At 47.2% G+C, this 20,149-nt stretch overlaps 1 protein-coding gene, 1 long non-coding RNA gene and 1 pseudogene across 6 annotated transcripts; 2 read left to right on the forward strand and 1 right to left on the reverse strand.

Annotated features, from left to right (window-relative positions):
- Positions 1-7,477: 7,477 nt before the first annotated feature.
- LOC125509751 (uncharacterized) lies at positions 7,478-10,262 on the forward strand. Of its 5 annotated transcripts, none has more exons than XR_007284209.2 (3): positions 7,533-8,113; positions 8,717-9,704; positions 9,785-10,262. It is a non-coding gene; the product is annotated as an uncharacterized LOC125509751 (long non-coding RNA). The 5 variants fall into 5 exon arrangements; XR_015604927.1 differs by having other exon boundaries at positions 7,540-8,883; positions 9,220-9,704; XR_015604928.1 differs by having other exon boundaries at positions 7,541-8,113; positions 9,220-9,704.
- A 155-nt stretch (positions 10,263-10,417) lies between these two features.
- Positions 10,418-12,150, forward strand: LOC147971932 (uncharacterized; annotated as a pseudogene).
- A 622-nt stretch (positions 12,151-12,772) lies between these two features.
- Positions 12,773-15,759, reverse strand: LOC125509749 (pentatricopeptide repeat-containing protein At4g20740). Its single transcript, XM_048674784.2, has one exon. The coding sequence runs from the start codon at positions 15,730-15,732 to the stop codon at positions 13,408-13,410; it is 2,325 nt and encodes a 774-aa protein (XP_048530741.2). The 5' UTR covers positions 15,733-15,759; the 3' UTR covers positions 12,773-13,407.
- Positions 15,760-20,149: the final 4,390 nt, after the last annotated feature.

Raw genomic sequence — 20,149 nt, forward strand, 5'->3', positions numbered from 1 at the left:
CAGTTATACTAAAATGATCTGAACTTGTGGCTCAATTTTCCGCCAGCGGCATCCGGGCACTCATTTCATGATACATCTTCATGTTCCCTCTAATTTATTCTTTTCAGAGAAAGAGTTGTGATTAAGAGAGAATTGGTGTACCAAAGTTCGGTATGCAAATTATTAAATTAGAAATAATAAGACAACCGATGGAACCGGTATGTTAGTTTCAGAGCCTTTACATGTTTATCCTCTGTCCGGACTCTCTCTGCATCTGCATGTACCTTATTTGCTTTGTCTACATTAACTAATAGTTTGTATTAATTATTATTATTTGTATGAGTACATAACAACTCATGAATGGAAGCTCTGAAGAAGTATAATCTACTGACTCACTAAGCTCCCTAGGGGTAAAACTTTTGGGAGCGACCCACGCTACCAATTTGGCTTCTTCACATCAGTTTTGACCTAGTCGTCCGGTTGCGTGAGCTGGTCTGTTCCGTGGGCTGCTTTTGTCAGTGGTGTAGAGGCATGGGCCCTGGCTGTCAGTCATTGATTCATCTTGTTGGTGTTCGAAGGGAATTAGGGTGTGTACAACGCATAGCCTTAAGGTGATGTCTCGCATGCCATGTAGAATCGGATATGACGTAAAGTAGGTTCGGATAGGGAAGCGGGATCCTCTCCAGGAGGCGGGTGCTTGAAGAGAAAAGGTGTGGTCCGATGACAAAAGCTAAAAAAGTTGGAGTGAAAAGTAGAGATGCATTTGTACTAGAGTCCTTATTTTCTATTTCTTAATAAGACCTACTAGTGATAGCTTGCATTGGAGAGAAAAAGTTAATGTAGGTGCCTCAAATTACTTTTTGTCATGGGGCATATGTATCCATATGCCATCATTGTACATGCCCTTAGGGATCGGCGGCTCATTGCGAGACGTCAACCTAGTGCAGCGTGGCAGCGGATCAGACAAACGGACGGTGTTTGACGGTAGCCAAACACCAGCACAGGCGTGCAGCGCTGCTTCAGGAGAGAATTCCTTATTTGGCCCTTTCTTAAAATTTGCTTCCCTATTTGGCCCAAAATAAAAAAAGTTCCCTATTTGACTCCTAAAGTTAATTTTCTTTCTTATTTGACACTTTCGTCCATTTTAGACACTAAAGGGTTTAAGTGTGAAGTGAAAAGACCATTTTGCCCCTAATCCATTGTGTAACTATCCTGGATGTAGTAAAAAGAGCAATCAGTTTACACATATTTTAGGGATGTTTAATGAATGCTGCGCATATATGTGTATGCTCTAATATTTTGTTCATTAGGTAAGTCTTTGCGTGTAAAAGCATACAAAATATCCATAGAACTTTTACTAGCATATATATCGGTACAATATTTTTTATGAATAAGTACAGTACCATATACACTCGCAGAAAAGTACAGTGCCATAAACAATATTTTGGTTAGTCTCGCCGGCGATTAGCCCACGACGCTGAGGCGGCCTTGGCATGGGCGTCTACACACATGGCGCCATGACGTGCGGGTTGAAGAGCTGCGGCGCGTGGAGCCTGGCGGTGCGTGTGCGTGCGTCTCCTACGAGCCTGGCGGTCTGCGTGCGTGTCTTCCCTCACGGTTGCAGGCAACGGGAGGCTTTATCAATCGCTAATAGCTGTCGTACGTGGGCCTTGGCTTGTTGAGTCACCGTTGGGTGCAAATAGGGAGTATACATGAGTGCATGCATGCAGGCCAATTACAAACTTGGCTAGTTTTGCATGCACGTATTTATCTCTTTTGGCAATTATTTCTCTTAGATCAAAGTGTAAAGTTTTAATCTTTTTGCAGCACTCTATTCTATATGATGAACTCTACAAATAAAGACCAATATTGAATATATTCTCCCACTCATAAATTTTCTAGCAACACATGGGACCTACACGTCATACAGTAGTACATTGATAGATCAAAGTTATATTTTCTCACATATATACACTTGTACTTATTTGTTTGCCGGTCCACCACGGCTTACATAAATAATTGGGTTTAGTGCGTAAAAAGATCATCAAATACTAATCAAAATATGGTACTGTATTGATCATAGATATGCTTGTACAAATTATATGGTGTTTTGTACAGCTTTTACATGTACAAATCAGATTACATAGGAAGAAAATATTGAAGCATACATATACATGTGCATCATCCATTGAACATCCCAAAAACATGGGTGAACTGATTGCTTTTTTTACTACATCCAAAATAGTTACAAAATGCACTAGGGGCAAGATGGTCTTTTCACCTCACACTTAACACCATTAGTACCTAAAATGGATAGAAATGTCATATAAGGAACAAAATTTACTTTAGGTGTCAAATAGGGAAGAAATTTTTATTTTGGGCCAAATAGGGAAGCAAATTTTAAAAAAGGGCCAAATAAGGAATTCTCTCCTGCTCCAGCCGCAGCCCACATCCTTGCACCTTCCTGATGTCCCTTCTCCTACAGGGCGCCGCAAGCGAAGCGGCGTGGCGCGGCTGAGTTAGATGTCGCAGTTCGTCTTGCTAGAAGATGCACAAGCAAGGGAAAGACAGGGCCATAGGACGCAGGAAAGGTGAACCTTATAATTTTTTTGTTGATTACTATTCTTGTTTGTTTGAGCTTGCCAAAACATGCTGGTGAATTAGTAAAAATAGAGGACAGAGAAGAAGGCTCGATCATGTTTACTATCTATCCCCTCTGTCCCAGAATATAAGAACGTTCGATGTTATATTGTGGGACGGAGGGAGTACTTCAAGGATCATATGCATGTGAACTGATTTGTTAACACATCACATCTAGCAAGTAGTAGTTGTTACATGCAAATGCATCTGCTTCTAGGAAAAGCAGGGGTTCAGTGTAGGGTTGAGCAGTGGCGGTGCCAGGAACCATATCATGTGTAGTCAATTGGGTATTGTGAAGTCAGATGTATGAACATGTATGAATTTCTATGATTTTTTGCATGGTTTTTGCTTGTCATATGATGTATTTGACAAAAATCTGTGTAGTCAATTGACTACATAGATAAAGTGTGGCTTCGCCTCTGGGGTTGAGGAGACTTGGAATGTCGAGCTTTCGACGCAGCATGATTTAGTTAACAGGGGAAAGGAATGTCAAGTGTTGGCCGCCGCTGGATCAGTGCAGATCTATGCCGGAAACGCCTGTCTCCTGGGTGGCTGCAGAGTGGTGTTCAACTGAGAAGAAACGGTTAAGGGGGAATTGATAGGGAGGAGATGTTGTTCAGTTTTCAATTTTTCATACCATGGTGGACCTGGCAGACGGGGAAGAGAGCGTTACTATGTGACGTGGAAGGGCGCAATGAAGGTAGTGAGCACGGAGTGCGAGGAGGGCACGTCCCTTGATCTGCTCCATGGCTAAGGTCATAACGGCCTTGGTGGCACGCGCCACCGTGAATACCACCATCCTTGACACGATCGTCGTGTTCGCTGCGAGCGCCTTGGTCACCGTCGCCGCCGTCATGCTCATCAGTAACGTACTTACCCCACCTCGATTAAGAGTGTGCATGCATAGTTATACCTATTCTTGCCTTTTTCCATCAAAAAACCTGTCATGTTGGCCTCATGGTTCGTGTTGATAATGGAAGCTTTCCAAACTTTAACTACTAGGAGCATCATTGTTTTTTTCACTTTGTTTGTAATGAGATATCTTAAATATTGCTTACACAGACTACATATCATGTTGTCAATTCTTAATTTCCAACTCCAAGGAAATCATGTTGGTGTGCGTCTCTGAGTTCATCTTCATCACCAGTGAGTAAGCGGCTCTTTTCCACGGAATGCTATCATAAAAGCTAAAAATGCATGTGTCTTCATGTGTGAATCATAAGTGGTGATTCCAAGTTTGTTGATCGACAATTTTCAGACTACAAGTTAATAGATAGTCAATCATGCTCTTATTTGTAACACGAGTTGGTCTTCAACATGTTCAGCACAAATGAGTAACCCAACAATAGTCTAATGCTGTTTATTTACAGTCTTAGAATTATAATCTCGCATAGAAGCATAATTAAAATCACAAGGAAAGCTCAACAACACTCCAAGAACCGATTCTTCAGTTTAATGTCTGCTTCCTTTTTTGTCCTTAGTAGAACACAAGTTAATTAATTTTCTCATAATTTGGGAATCTTCAAGTGATTATTATTGACTCGAGCATCTTAGGGGCGTTAGGGATTTAATACTATATAAGTGAAAGGGAATCATCTCCTTTAACTAGCAATGGGAGAGAGCCTACAGGTCATTCAATCTTGGGTATGAACGTAGATGTTAATTGCTACTAGATAGATTTACAATTAATCTCATTCTTTTGTTTTCTCTAACAACCAAGACGAGTGTTGTGCACTTACAACTCATGCTGACTGAACCGGTGATGTTTCTTTCTCCATTTCTTCACCTTGATTGCCCCCGCCTATTTCATGTTGGTGACTGAGTCTTGACACCATGTTTGTCTAGATAAGATCACCCTCTGGTTACTTGATTCCATTTGATTTATTGCACTATTTTGTTTGGAGTGTTTTTTGTTTGCTTTGCACCCTTTTTAGTTGTTTTTCAGAATGACTATTAGAGTTGAGTTCATGTATATGGTAACTTGGCAATATTAGCTTTCAAGCATGTTCTTATGTCCATCACTTAGACAACATCTTTTGTTCAACTCAATTTATGTGGATAACAAGTGCAGTTTCTTAAAGCAATTTAAAAAATGACTTGCAAGCAATTATTGTCGTAAGTTCTCTTTAATATTTGGATATTACAAATTTAGTTCTGGCCCTCCTTGATTTTTCATACAAAGAAGGTAATTGAATGTAGTCTTTTATCACCACACTCTGCGAAACATTGAACTCCTCCACCTTGGACAAGTCAGAGAATTATATGATTGATCTTTAGAAATTAATATTTGTTCCAGGAATCATGTTATCCACTAGCAACTATGATTTTTTTTTTCTGTAGTAAGAGTCCGCAGTGCGTTGGCAGCATAGGTGCATATGAACCGCGAAGCCTGAGATGATAATAGTGAACTGGTTAGTCACAAAACAAGTCAATTTTTGATAGCTATTAGTTACACATTTTATATACTCTTGCAATCTTTGATGACGTTTTCAGCTCATGTACACATATGTCGCTCATGAAATGAACTGGCCATTTGTATATGCATTAAGGTGCACACAAGTTGTTTAAGTGCAACAGAGTACTACACAAGCCCAAATCAAGATGTTTAAGTCCTTGGCTTTGTTGTTTGTGGCCTCTCGTATGCCCTGCTAAGATGCATCTCAATGTCTCTGCAGTGAATGGTGCCACAATCTGATGTCTAAAATGTAATGTGAACATTTCCTTTTCATGGAGGGGAGCAAAATAAGATTAATCTCACCATTTTTCTTTGTGTGGCTAAGATGCTTTTCATATTTTGTCTGGCTCCACAGGGGTGGAATTGGGCCTGGGGCAACTGGGGCTATAGCCCCAGGCGTGGCCCAACTCTTAGTCTATACATTCAGCAGAATTTTTCAAGTTTGTAGTGTAATATCGGCCCAGCCCCAGGCATGCAAACCCAGCTGGACGTTCCTCAGCCCATGTGTCATCCATGTATCCTAACCGAGGTCCAGCCCAGTTAGGACGATCGCTCAAAGGAATCGCTAGCGCCTTCCACCAAATCGCCATCACGCACGGTTTGCTTTGAGTCTCTGACACTTTCTCTCGTCTCGCCAGATTGGATTAGGGTAAAAGTAATCTCATTCACGCCGCCGTCACCGCCGCCCCTCAACTCTCCTCGATTGCTCGACTCGACCAGACGCGCTCTCAGGCGGCTATTACTCCGAATCTCAATCTGATAATTTGTAGCCTCGTTGGAGTAGCCTCTGTTCTGCTCCATCAGTTTATCTCCACAAACGGCTGCTCCATCAGGTAATAGTATAAGTTTTTCATATCATCTATTTTTGCCCATTAATTCCTTCTTATCATCAAAAATTAATAAATTGGTGACGTTAAATTGTAATCCCTTCGTAAAAAAATATAAGAGCGTTTAGATTACTATAGTGATTTAAATGTTTTTATATTTGTTTACAGAGGGAGTATTAATTTAACCAAATCATTGTTATTTGATGAGAGTGGGGAAGAGGACCCGGATAATTAATTCTAGGCCACACACTTCAGAATAATGGTATAATATGTTCTTATTAGTATGTGTGCTATTTGACTTTTTTCAAGCTAGTAGTGTTATTTATAACTGCTTAGGTTTAGCGCTAGGCTTCGAGAAATCCTGGCTCCATAAGTTGACCCGCGAGAGCTGGTCGCCTGTCAATCTAGAGCTAGAAACCTAGATTGAGTTGCAGAAATGTTTGGCTGTAAAAATTTCAATCAAGAAGTTGCTCCATGTTTGTTCACGAAAACCGTTACTTGTCATAAAAATAAATATATATATGTATTTTAGTTCTAGATACATTCATTTTAATCTATTTCTCCGACAAGTATTTTCAAACAGAGGGAGTAGTAATAATGTAGTAATATGACTAAGGGCCTGTTTGGTTCCAATAAGTCAGGTGACTTAAAACCAATGACTTATAAATCACATCTGTTTGGTTGTCACCTGACTTATAAGTCACCTTCCCACACCTTCCCACCTTGTTTTTTAATGTAAAGATGATGGGACCCATGCAAAAGGGGTGACTTATAAGTTGGGGTGGAGCAACTTATGACTTATAAGTTGGGTCCGTTTTTATAGCGCAAAAAAGACCACTCTCGACAGAGAATCAAACCCCCGACCTAACAATACGTGAGACGACTCAACAACCACCGCGCGACCAAGCTTGATGTGATAATATACATCTTTTCTACACTTTCTTCTTTCGCCTTTTCTTTTTCCTTTTTTTAAAATCGGGAAAAAATATTTCTTCACTTTTTTCCGGAAAATGGACGAACTTTTTGTTTACAAATTCAATGAACTTTTTCCATAATCGATGAACTTTTTTTTTCAAATCTGGCGGACTTTTTTTAACTTTGATGAACTTTTTTTGAATCTGATGAACTTTTTTCAAATTCGATGAACTTTTCTTCAAAATCGATGAACTTTTTTTCATATTAGATGAACTTTTTTAAATTCGATGAACTTTTTTTGTATTCGACGATTTTTTTTCAAAATTGATGAACTTTTTTTGAATCCGATGAACTTTTTTCGAATTCGATGGACCTTTTTTCAAATCCGATGAACTTTTCTTCAAAATCGATGAACTTTTTTCATATTCGATGAACTTTTTTTAAATTTGATGAACTTTTCTTCAAAATCGATGAACTTTTTCATATTTGATGAACTTTTTTCAAATTTGATGAACTTTTTTTCGTATTCGACAATTTTTTTTTTCAAAATTGATGAACTTTTTTGCAAATTCGGTGAATTTTTTTCGAATTCAATGAACTTTTTCCTAAGAACCAGAGTATGTACTGTAGAAAACCTGTTGATTTTTTCCTAAGAGAAATCATGACATAATGTAGCAATTCTGGGGAAGAGAAAAAAAAGCGATCGAGCGTGCTGCGTGAACCAGCGATCGAGCGATCGAGTGGGCGGCTAGCGAGCGGGAGCCAGCGCGCGTTGGTGGGCCAAGCCCATGCAAGCGACGCAGCGGGCGCTGAAGGCGCTGGCGAGGAGCTCTCTTTTGACTTGGTCCTCCCAACGTGGCATGCGCTTCGTGAGCAGGCCCGTTTTGTGGGCCGTTCTATCAGACGTGGGGTGTCATGGGCCCGGTTGTCGGTGAGTCTGAAGCGAGGTTTTTCTGGTCGATCCATGGATCTCCGGGTCAAAAGCGGTGGCGTGGCCCATGGGAGATGGGAGGGAGTCGCGCAACACGTGTCGCTCGATTGCCTGGGCGCTGGGCCGGGCTGTGTACAGAGGGGAGAGGGGTTGTTGGTGAGGGGTTTGCGCAACCCCAGCCGAGCACAGACCAAGCTGGAGCGGGGGCTGGTGGGCGCCAAGGTGTTCTTGGTGTGGCTTCTCAGTCCAGGCGGTCTCCGCCGCCGCTGCATTGGAAGGGAGATGCCCTCTGCTCTGTTTTGGGGCGCCGTTCTCGTGGTCTCCTGGCTGCTGCTTCCGGCTAGGGAGGCTTCGGCTCTGCGTCAGGTCTTCTTCTTTGCCGTATCGCTTTTGGGGCACCGTGGTACTCCCTCTGTAAACTAATATAAGAGCATTTAGATCACTATTTTAGTATTCTAAACGCTCTTATATTAGTTTACGGAGGGAGTACCTGATACTTACGTTGTTCCTTCTCTTATATTAAGATTTGTATATGTCGCTACATGTTCAGTTTTTGGGTGGTGTATTTCGATTTTGTCGGTATGTTAGTGTGGTGGTCATGTTCCGGTTCCCACAAATCACAATGTAGAGAAAGAAAACCCATTGGAGTATCTGAATTCGCTCAAGGCGTCTAATAATCCTACCCATTATCTCAAGCTAAAACTTGTACTCCCTATCATTTTGTTGACGATCCTGAATCGATCACTGGGTCTTTGCAAGGGGACAAGATTGCTGATTACAAGGCTTTCTGATTTTGTTCTAGAGGGGATTTCGTTGTATTAACGGGGATTGCAGTTGGAGAATCTGTTTGTGTTCCCAGGATAGTGCTCAATGGGACCAATCCAAAGTCACCTTTTGCTCTTCAACCTAGGCAGTTTCGTGTCAAGGTTTGTTATGCAATGACAAATTAACACAAGTCTGCATATTCAGATCGCTCACAGCATGTACTCCATCAGTCCAGCAATACGAAAAGGCCGAGCTAACCTGGTTCTCAGGATGGGCGTATCTGTGTGAGAGTTTGTCGGCTTTGGGAACATTGTGATGAGGGCAGGGATGCTGAGGTCCTGTGTCTGCATATGGTTTTAGGAGGCAAGAAGGTTTGTTAGTGCTTTTTGTTGTACATTGTTTCTGCTCCTGGTATCTTTCTTCCATGTGTTGCATAATGTTTCCCTTTGGGATTTGGTTGGTGAGTTCAACTAAATGGTTAGCTATTTGTAGTCTGCTTTGCCTTGGCTCTCCCAATTTGCTCATTGATTTTTGCTGTTGTTGCTGTAGGGTCATGGTATCCATGCTATTATCTACACACAAGTGAATATTAGAGCCCTTGGAATAATAGCATTCATTTTACGTGTGACAGACGGTTCTTTTACTTAAATGAATATCATGGCCTTCCTTTGAATTGTGTAGATGCTTGCTAATTTATGTGTTTTTAGACATATGGCTATCATCGTTTTGTGGGGTTGGAATGAAGAGCAAGTGGATGCTGATGAATTGATCAGGAGGAGCCGTGGGGAACCAGTGATCATGCTTGCTATGGGGTGCAGTTTTAAGATGCAGGATTGTATACCTCTTTATGATCTGCGCTTTCATTTCGGTTCAGTGTTACACAATGGTTGCGTGTTGTTTCACTTTCATGCTTTGCTGCTGTCTTTGGTTCTAACTTTTTAATTAATTTGTATTTTGGAGGTATGGTTATGCTGACGGGGAGCTACGGGTCGAAGTTTTCAATCAGTCTTGCTAATCCAGGTGTATCTCGCTTCCGTAACAAGTAATTGTTGTTCTTATCTGTTGAAGTGGCGTTAGTATAAGCAGTGATGTGTTCTTGCTGCTTGCTGACAGGGACCGGCATTTTAGCTCCACTGGGATGGAAGACGCCACAGTGGCTTATTTAGCTCATGTCATTCCACGTGTGTTTATGGTATGGTATGTGGCTCTTCTCTGGGCGTCTTTATTAAGAGGGGGATTGTTTAGATTGTTGATCATCATTATCTTGTGCAGCACAAGGCCTTCAGATGCAAGATAACTGTGGAGGCTATACCATCTAACCAAAATTATCGTGTGACCAGTATAGCTGGAGTTTTTTTTTTTTTGAGAAATACCAGTGTAGCTGGAAGGCAGTAAGATCGCGGTGGTTATCAGTGTTCAAAGCTGGGCTGTGGGAGTTGATCAAAGAAATCACAGCCCACTTTTTCCTTACATGCCACACAAGTAGAAATCCCCCCTACGAAATCCCTGTGGCACAACCAGCGCAGCGAACCGCGCCGCACTCGAAGAAATCATTGCTGAATTAGATACAGAAGGATCATGTGAGTGACTCCGGTGAATGTGCCTAAATATCTCTACTGGCTTCCGCCTTGGCATGTATAAATTCTACTGTATGATGCATTGTCACTTTCAGGAAGATGTAAAATATTGACATGATGTTGCAAGGCAACACGTTCTTCCCGTCATTGTTGGGCTTTGCTTGATGTTTTAATATTATGGCTATAATGCTACTGTCTGATATTTTTTTATCGTGTTTTTTTGTTCACATATATAAAAACCTAATACTGGATGATTTGCCCAGTTTTGACTAATTTAGAATAAAAGAGCTTGCTAAAATATACTCCCTCCCTCCCGTAATTCTTGTCGTGAGGTCATTTTTGCAATTTAGTCCTCGTCGTTTTCCCGACCAAACCCGCGGTTCTCGTCCTTCCTCAATCTCCTCCCACGCCACCTCCGCCTTGCTTCCCTCCCGCCATCCCGCACAGCCGCCTCGTTCCCCTCCCCTCCACTCGCCACCTCGTTCCCCTTCGCCCGCCGTCCGCGAAGGTTCATTTTTGGAGACCACCGTCCGCAGTCCACGCTCTCCTTCCGCCTGTGCTCGTCGTCGACCACCTCCTTTCCGCCAACCATGAAGATCGCCCCTCCATGGACGCCGTCGACCCGAGCACCGGGAAGCACGGGTGCCCCTTCTCCACTCCGTGGACGGTGCCTTCCACCAGTGGCGCCCCGTCCGACGACGGCGTCCTTCCCCGAGGGTGGCGAACCGGAGCTGGCACTGCCCTTCGTCGACCTCCTCCTCGCCAGCTGGCCGCCGTTGACCACGAAGCCAGTCCCGCCTCGCCGCCCAGCAGCCACCACTGCCCACCTCGCCGTCAACCTCATCTATTGGATTTGGCAGAAGCTCTCCCCCGACGCAGCAGCAACCATCCCCGCATTCACCGCCCAGCAGCCTCCCGCGACAACAGATCAAAGGCGAGGATGCTTGACGGAATCCCCAAAATGTCAAAACTGGAAATTTTAGTACTGTGCTCACCTGTGAATTACTCCATTTTGTGCACTTGTGGAATTTTGAAACATGTACTCCATTTTGGGACACACGCAGGTGGGATTCAGAGTACTCTATAAAACTTCTACAAAATTACTCCACACAAACAAGTGCAATTTTCTAGACCTGCTTGTAAATTACTCCATTTTGAAACTGAGATCTGCTTGTACTGTCATAATTTTCAGTTTGTAAAATTGGAGTATTGAAGAAGTGTATTTTCCATTTTGAAACTGAAAATGAACTGTATGTTCTGCGATCTGTATGCTGATTATCAATTCTGTTTCCACTAAATTTTAATCAGTGACTAGCAGAAGAATTTACTTCATGTTAACTACAGCACAATATTCAGTTTCCACTAAGAATTGAAATTCATTCAAAAATACTGTTTGATTGTTTCCAAAAACTACAGACAAATTCCAGTTGCAGTACATCTAGCTGATATTCCATCTTGACATAACAATACGAGCCCTGCAAAACTAAGTGCAAGTACTCTTCAAGTCCCATTTGCTCCTTTGTAAATTCAGGTAACACATTTAACACTTGGTAAATTCAGTTAACTGAATTTGACTGAGCACTTTTGTACCAACAGTAAACTGATTCTTGTAAGGAAAAAACTTGCTGCACAAATTTGGTTCTGAGTTTGTACCAATACTTAACTGAATTTGACTGAATTTTTGTACCAACAGTTGCACAAACTTGGGGCTGTACACTGTTAACTGAATTTGACAACATATACCGTGTGAGAACAGCTCAAATATCGTGTGAATTTCCTGTACACTGTTAACTGAATTTGACTGAACACTTTCCAAACTTAGGAGTAGTTCTCTATTAACTGAATTTGACTGAGCACTTTCTAAAAGTCGGTTCTGAGTTTCTGCACAAATTTACGCACAACATGCTGCTACAATGAAATTGATTGAACTGGACCTGTCTTGGAACTGAAATTGATTGAACTGCATTTTTTTTTCAAATTGTCAGGTTCGGTACCAGCTCGTAGAAGCAGACATGGGGGCGGGGATCAGAGGCGGTGGCAGCCGCCAGCTAGCAGCAGAGATGGCGGCGGGGATCGGGGGGGGGGGGGGGGGGGGTCGGCGTCACCCACCAGCAGCAGCAGCAGCAGCCGGCGGTCGAAGCGGACCAGCGCGGCGGCCGAAGTGGACCAGCGCGGCGACATGCTCTGATATCTCACATTGTATCTATCATTGTATTTCTGAGATTGTGATGCCTCACAATTCCTTTTAAGCATTATGGTTGGGTACATGCTCTGCTCCAAGGTTGTAATCGGTAACAAACTTAGTGGCTATGTTGGCCATGATTTTAGAAACCCAAATATCTGAGATTTTCAGTTCCTACCTTTGAAGCTTGCTATTGTGATATTTGTTCTGTCATACCCTTTGAGCTTCTTGGTTTTCATTTCTTCTAAACCTACATGATATATGGTGGTATTCTAAACATATTTCAAGGCATCAAGTCTGAACATTCCATAGTACAACAGATGGGCGCAGCAACGCGGGCCATCGATGATCTAGTGTATAGTATTAAAGCAACCTAGTTCTGAATTTTAGGCAGGCTGTGGATTCACATACATATTATATATGTAATGCTGCGTAAGCCAGATGGCTCGCTCCTGTGATATGAATATGATCTCTATTCCTCGTAATACATTAGACAATCCCTAAAAAATCTCAAAAGGTCCATGGATTCTATGCATCACGGGTACAAGGGTACACAGAATATTTCAGTTTCTGACTCGTTAGTATGTCATGCATTAATAAACACATTTACTGGTGCCTTCTCTCACTTCTCAACGATACCACATTTGCCCATGAAATTATGATGATTCAAGTACATTAAGAAATGGATATATAGGATACGTTAAGACTTTTTTTTGGTGCAGTACAGATATCCAAACTGCCAGTAAGTGTGTGTAAACTGATGCTTGTAAAAGACACACTAGTTATGACCCTCCAGAACTGCTCCCAACTGTTGTCATCTTTTTCAAATGCAATACATGCTATATTAATTTGTGTTTTCTTGGAAGAGGAGATTGAGAAAAAAAATCATAACCAGTAAGAAATATGAATCACCCATAACTTGGTCTAAATAAGTCTAGATATCAACTCCGGCAAGCCAGATCCTGCTCCTTGCACACATTGCTGAAATAAGCAGCCTACGCAACTTTCCAGAAGAGGTTGAAGCAGTGACAGTACTTATTCAATGATGCAACATAAACTCATTGGGAAGTATCAAAACAATCTTATACTTAAGCGACACAGATCCAAAGTGAAAGTAAGCAGATTGTACCTATATTTCAATCGATTCTGCTTCTCCATTTCAATTTTGATTCAAGGTTGAAGAACTTCAATCCAGATATCACCAAGTCTGCAGTGACCTTCTTCAGGTGCTCGTTCAGCATATCCTCGTAAACAATAAAATTAGCCTCCGAAATAATATCCCTATCTCTCATAACAGAGAACACCTCTCTAGCTCCAGTTGAAGTTGCGTACTTGCAGAATCCATAGATGACAGCAGAGAAGATAAGTTCTTCTATTAAATAACCTAACTCAATCATCTCAACCACCACTTTCATGACCTTCTCCGGGTCTTTTGATCGGCAAGCTTCAATAACAGTTAAGGTGTACTTGAATTCCATTGGCCCATTCTCTACATTTCCAAGACAATCTGATACAAGTGAAACAGCTGCATTTATGTCTCCAATCTTGCATAGCCCTTTCACGAGCGAACGATAGGCTGAAATACTTGGTATCCATTCAGCCTTCATCATGGAGTTGTAGCATGAGCAAGCCTCTTCAATATTTCCTTCATCCACAAAACATGGAATCATAAGACTATATGTACATGATTCTGGCTCGCAGTCATCTGAAGCTTTCATTTCCTCAAACAGTAATAATGCTTTCTTCCTCTCCTTGATCTTGAGCAGATTCTCAATAAGAATGTTATAAATGTTAACACTGCAATACCCTTTTTGTCTCAAAGTCTTGAACAATTCCACGGCCTTCAATTCCCTACCGCCCTTGCATGCAAAGAGCCTCAAGAAGTCTGCTAAAAATTCTATGGCAGGCAAGCTCAGCTCAACCAATTTGTCAACCAATCCAAAAAAATTAACCATCTCACCCTTATCAGCATAGCAAACTAGTAACTGTGAAACAGTCTCAGAGCTTGGCACTAGCTCCTCCTGAAGGACAATCTGAAACATCTGATGTGCCTTATCCTCCCGACCTATACCACACAGACCGCCAATGAGTATGTTGTATGTTTTGAGCTCAGCGCGATAGCCAGCATCCACCATCTCCTTCAAAATCCTACAGCCATCCCCAACCCTCCCAGCAGCAACATACCCATCGACGAGTGACGCATACACGATCCGGCCAACCAACAACCCCTTTTTCTTCATCCCCTCAAACAATTTAGCTGCTTTCTCTACCATCCCAGCGTTGCATAGCCCCTCAACCATTGTAGCATATGCCATTGTATCTGGCTCCACACCATCTCTCTCCATCTCCTCCCACACTCTGATGCAAGCCTCCATGTGCCCCCTGCGCACCATCGTCTTGACCAGCGCAGTGTACACAAACACGTCCGGCCGGCACACCTCATCACGCATCCTCCCAATCATCTCTAGGATCCTCTCCGCCATCCCTTCCTGGCCCAGCGCACGCACGATGATTGCAAATGTGACCGGCATAGGCCTGATGCCACTTTCAGCCATTTCATCGAACAGCTTGAGCGCATCCTCAACATGCCCTGCCGCAGTCAAGGCGCCGAGGACACGGTTGCAAACGTGGACCTGCGGCTGGACAGAGAACTCATGTCGAAACCGGCGGAGCGTGTAGAGCGCACGGAGGGGGCGGCGTGCAGCGGTGTGAAGCCGGACGAGGAGTGTGAGCTGAGGGTGAGAGACGGGCTTGCCGTGGGAGCGAATGAGGTCGGGAAGCTGATCGGCGGCAGCAGGGAGGCCTGCAGCGGAGAGGAGGGAGGCGAGAGCGTGAAACGCGGGGAAGCAGTGCCGGAAGCCCTTCTGGCGGCCGGCCCAGTGGAAGAAGGGGAGGGCGAGCGGGGGAGGCGGTGGCGGGTGCGCACTGAGGACCTCAGCCACGAGGGTGGGTGGTACGCGGCGGAGCTTGGACAGGTCGGCGACGACGGGAGGGCCCCAGCGCTGGTGCCGGCGGAGGGCGTCGAGCAAGAATCGCGCGAGCGGGGAGAGACGGCGGGAAGAGGCAGATGTGGAGTGCGACGGAGTCGGTGGCGAGCGAGGAGAGTGCGATGGGGAGGAGGGGTCCCAGTCAGGGAGGTGGAAAGGGGCGGTGGTTGCGGCGGGCGAAGGGGAGCGGGGTCCAGGAGAGGTGGCGCGGAGGTGGGTGATGAGACCGCCATGGACGGTGGGGCGGTACGGGGACGCGCGGCGGTGGCCATGGTAGATCGTGTGCCTGCGGCGGCGGCTGTCAGCCGGACCGGGAGAGGATAACGGAGAGGTCATTCTCAGTGTGCGGTGGCATGCCGCAGCGCCGTCGCGAGGAGCATGAGCAGAGGAAGCCGGCGTGGAGGGGAGAAATGCGAGCGAGTCTGCCCTGGGCGGCATCTGCTCCGGCACATCCAACGGCCGGCGGTACTTCATGATTGGAAAACATTTGGAGCCGGCAGGCCGGTCGAACGCCACGCTGGCTCAGAGGTATCCAACGGGCCGACCTAAGGGCAACTTCAATGGGCGATCCATTTCGTCCGTCCGTGTCTGTTTGGGTCAGCGCGGGCAAAAGTGACGGCCCAACGCGTCGACCCAAACTTAAATCATGTTCGCCTGACATCCGCGCCGACTCATTTTTGGCCTAAAATTGCGTCTGGAATGCATCGGCGCGGACGCGAAGCGGACGCGCCGCGCGTCTCCTCGCCGTTCTCCGCGTCCTCACCTGGCGGACACCCAACCGTCACCGGTCGTTTTATTTATGACGACCACTGACAGCGGGCCTATGCGTCAGCCAGTGCGCGCGTCCTTTTTTAACCACGCGTGCAGCGGGGTCGGCCTCATCCACTTCTCCCGTCCACATCTGGCCCCCCATCACTACCTTTGCTTCCTCACCGGCGACCGCAAACCCTAGCGCGTGCCATGGGCCTCTTCGGCAGCAGCAATGGCAAGGGCAAGGGCACCCCCGGCGCCTCGTCATCCCGTGCTCCCCCTCCCCCTCCATCGCCGGCGCGTTTCCGCCCTAAACGCCGGCGCCTGCACATCCCGATGCACCAAGCGCGGTGGCACTGGGAGTACACGCAGCCCCTCCCCTACCCCGACGTGACGCTGCCGCACCGTTGGCATTTGGATCCAAACCGGATCCCGGGCCGGCGATTCCGCGGACCCAGCGGGCGCACGACGACGAGGTGCGCCGGCGCCGCGCGCTGCTCACGCCGGAGCAGCGTCGGTTGCCCGAGTACGCCGCCGACTCTCCTAACTGGGAGGCTTGGTTCGCCCTCGAACACGAGGAGCAACGGCGCTCGGGTGTCGACGCCGTCCCGCCGCCGCCCCCGGAGGTAGAGCCGGAGGACATGGAGGCAGAGGCGAAGTACCAAGCCGCCCTCGAGGAGGCCCCGCAGCACGCGCTGGAGGCTAGGCGCATCGAGGAGGACGCGCACTGGGATGGGCTGGAGCAAGCCCTTGCCCTGTAGGCGGCGGAGGACTCCGTCCACCCCCGCCCTTCGTGCCGCCGCCTCCACCGTCGCCGCCCGTACAGCCCAAGCCAGAGTCGTCGCGTAAGCGCTCCCCGCCTCCACCCACTTGGCCGGAGGAGGCCTACTCGTGGACGGACCAGTACCGCGAGTGGGTGAGCGTGCCTCCCGTCCACTTCGCCGCGACGCCGGAGGAGGAGGCGGCCCACCTCGAGGATGGAAGGAGCAGGTCGACGGCGAGGAGCAGATGCGCTACGAGGCCATGCTCCAACGCGACGCGGAGGCGCTCCGGCTCGAGGACGAGGAGCGCGCGCGGCTTGCCGCAATGCCGCCGCCCCAGCAGACGCCGGAGGAGGCTGCCCTGGCAGCGTACCAGGCGGCGTTCGGGTGGGCTGGCCCTGCTTCGGTCTTCATCGACCTCACCGACGATGACGGCGTCGAGGGCAAGGGCAAGGGCAAGGCCGACGACGTCTAGGGCAACGTGCGGGGCGGCAGCAGGCGGGCGCGAACTTTTTTTAATGTTTTATTTAGTGTTTATTAGATTTAGGTGGACTTTGGTCGGCGTTTGACCGGCCACTTTATGTTTAATTATGTTTATTTATGTTTATTTCGTGCAACTTGTTTTTTTTCACGCCGGCACATTTGGGACGGCCTCCCCATTGGGCGGTCAAGCCGACCCATTTTAAAATACGGACGCGCACGTCCGCTTGGCCGATCCAAACAGACAAAAAGCGGACAAAGCGTGCGTCCGTTTGGGTCGCCCCGTTGGAGTTGCTCTAAACGGATGGTGCTTTTGTCTGCTTTTTGTCCGTTTTGGTCGGCCCGGTGGACATAAACGTTCGGAGCTATGTTTGGGTCGGTGCGAGCGCCCAACGCTGGTCCGACCCATTTTGTTGGCGCGTCAAAAAAGTTTAAAAACATTTTAAAAATAAACGCATGCATTACATTAATTAACATAAAAACCTAAAAAGTAGACGACGTGCTGCCCTAGGCGTCCTCGGTGGTGGCGGCGTCTGCGTCGGGGCCGGTGAGGTCGATCAACGTCGGTGCAGGGCCGGCCCAGGGGAACGTCGTGTTCCAGAGGGCGGCGATGTCAGGTTGCGCCGCTGCTGCCTGCGCCGCCGGTCCATGGGCCTGGCGCGCTTCCTCTTTGGCCTCGCGCTCGAGTATCTGCAGGCGCTCGCCCTTCCGGCGCTCCTTGGCCAGCCGAACGCGGCATCAGTGGTCGAGGTAGGCCGCCTCTTGCTTCTCCGTCGACCCAAGCCAGATCGGCGGAGCGCTGACCCACTCGCGCACTACTCCGGTTCAGGAGTAGCGCTGGAGGGAGGCCGTCTCCTCCGGCTCGGCTTTGGGCGGGGACGGCGGGGTCACCGTCGGCACGACGCAGTCGCCCGCCGCGAAGAGGGCCATGGCCTCCGCCATGGCAGCCTGGAAAGCCGTCTCATCCGCCTCCCTCCACCGCTCCTCCTCCTCGCTCTCCTTAATGGCCGCCTGGTAGGAGGGCTCGGCCTCCTGGTCCTCGTCGCGGACGACGAGCGGGGCGGCGGCAGGCTGCGGTCAACGCCGTGGACGTCGCGTCGCCTCGCCTCCTCGTGCTCGAAGGTGAACCATCGAGCCTAGTAGGGCGAGTCGATAGTGTAGTGCGGTTCGGCGCGCTGCTCCGGCGTCAGCAACGCCTGCCGTCGCAGCACCTCCTCCGCATGGGCCCTCGCCATCCGTGGCGCCGCCAGCACTGGGATCCTCTCCGGATCCAAATGCCAGTAATGCGGTAGCGTCGCGTTGGGGTACGGCAGAGGCACGCGGTGCTGCCAGTGCCACTCGGCCTGGTGCACCGGCACATTGACGCGCTTCCTCTGCCGGGGAGCGCACGGCGGCGCGGGGAGGGCGGGAGGGAGGGGGAATGGCGGGCGGGGGCCTTGCCGCTGCCGCTGCCGCCGATGTCGGAGAAGAAGCCCGTGCTGGCGGTGAAGGAAATATGCCCTAGAGGCAATAATAAAGTTATTATTTATTTCCTCGTATCATGATAAATGTTTATTATTCATGCTAGAATTGTATTAACCGGAAACATAATACATGTGTGAATACATAGACAAACATAGTGTCACTAGTATGCCTCTACTTGACTAGCTCGTTGATCAAAGATGGTTGAGTTTCCTAGCCATAGACATGAGTTGTCATTTGATCAACGGGGTCACATCATTAGGAGAATGATGTGATTGACTTGACCCATTTTGTTAGCTTAGCACTTGATCGTTTAAGTTTACTGCTATTGCTTTCTTCATGACGTATACATGTTCCTATGACTATGAGATTATGCAACTCCCGAATACCAGAGGAACACTTTGCGTGCTACCAAACGTCAAAACGTAACTGGATGATTATAAAGGTGCTCTACAAGTGTCTCCGATGGTTTTCGTGGAGTTGACATAGATCAAGAATAGGATTTGTCACTCCAATTGTCGGAGAGGTATCTCTGGGCCCTCTCGGTAATGCACATCACTATAAGCCTTGCAAGCAATGTGACTAATGAGTTAGTTGCGGGATGATGCATTACGGAACGAGTAAAGAGACTTGCTGGTAACGAGATTGAACTAGGTATTGAGATACCGACGATCAAATCTCGGGCAAGTAACATACCGATGACAAAAGGAACAACGTATATTGTTATGCGGTTTGACCGATAAAGATCTTCATAGAATATATAGGAACCAATATGAGCACCCAGGTTCCGCTATTGGTTATTGACCAGAGACATGTCTCGGTCATGTCTGCATAGTTCTCAAACCCGTAGGGTCCGCACGCTTAAAGTTCTATGACGATCGGTATTATGAGTTTTTGTGTTTTGATGTACCGAAGTTAGTTCGGAGTCCCGAATATCATCACGGACATGACGAGGAGTCTCGAAATGGTCGAGATGTGAAGTTCGATATATTGGATGACTATGTTCAGACACCGGAAGTGTTTCGGGAGGTTTCGGACATTTCCCGGAGTACCGGGGGGTTACCGGAACCCCCCCCCCCCGAGGAGTTTATTGGGCCTAATGGGCCTTAGTGGGAGAAGAGGAGGGGCGGCCAAGGGCAGCCGCGCACCCCCTCCCCCTCTAGTCTGAATTCGACAAGGAGGGGGGCGACGCCCCCCTTTCCTTCTATTCCCCTCTCCCTTCCTTTTCCTCTCCTACTCCTACTAGGAAAAGAGGGAGTCCTACTCCCGGTGGGAGTAGGACTGCCCCCTTGGCGCGCCCTCCTCCTTGGCCGGCTGCCTCCCCCTAGCTCCTTTACATATGGGGGCAGGGGGAACCCCAGAGACACAACATTTTGACATGTTGATCTCTTAGCCGTGTGCGGTGCCCCCCTCCACCATAATCCACCTCGGTCATATCT

The sequence above is a fragment of the Triticum urartu genome, chromosome 5A (genome assembly GCF_056163025.1).
Source record: "Triticum urartu cultivar PI428250 chromosome 5A, HENAU_Tu73, whole genome shotgun sequence".
Classification (NCBI taxonomy): domain Eukaryota; kingdom Viridiplantae; phylum Streptophyta; class Magnoliopsida; order Poales; family Poaceae; genus Triticum; species Triticum urartu.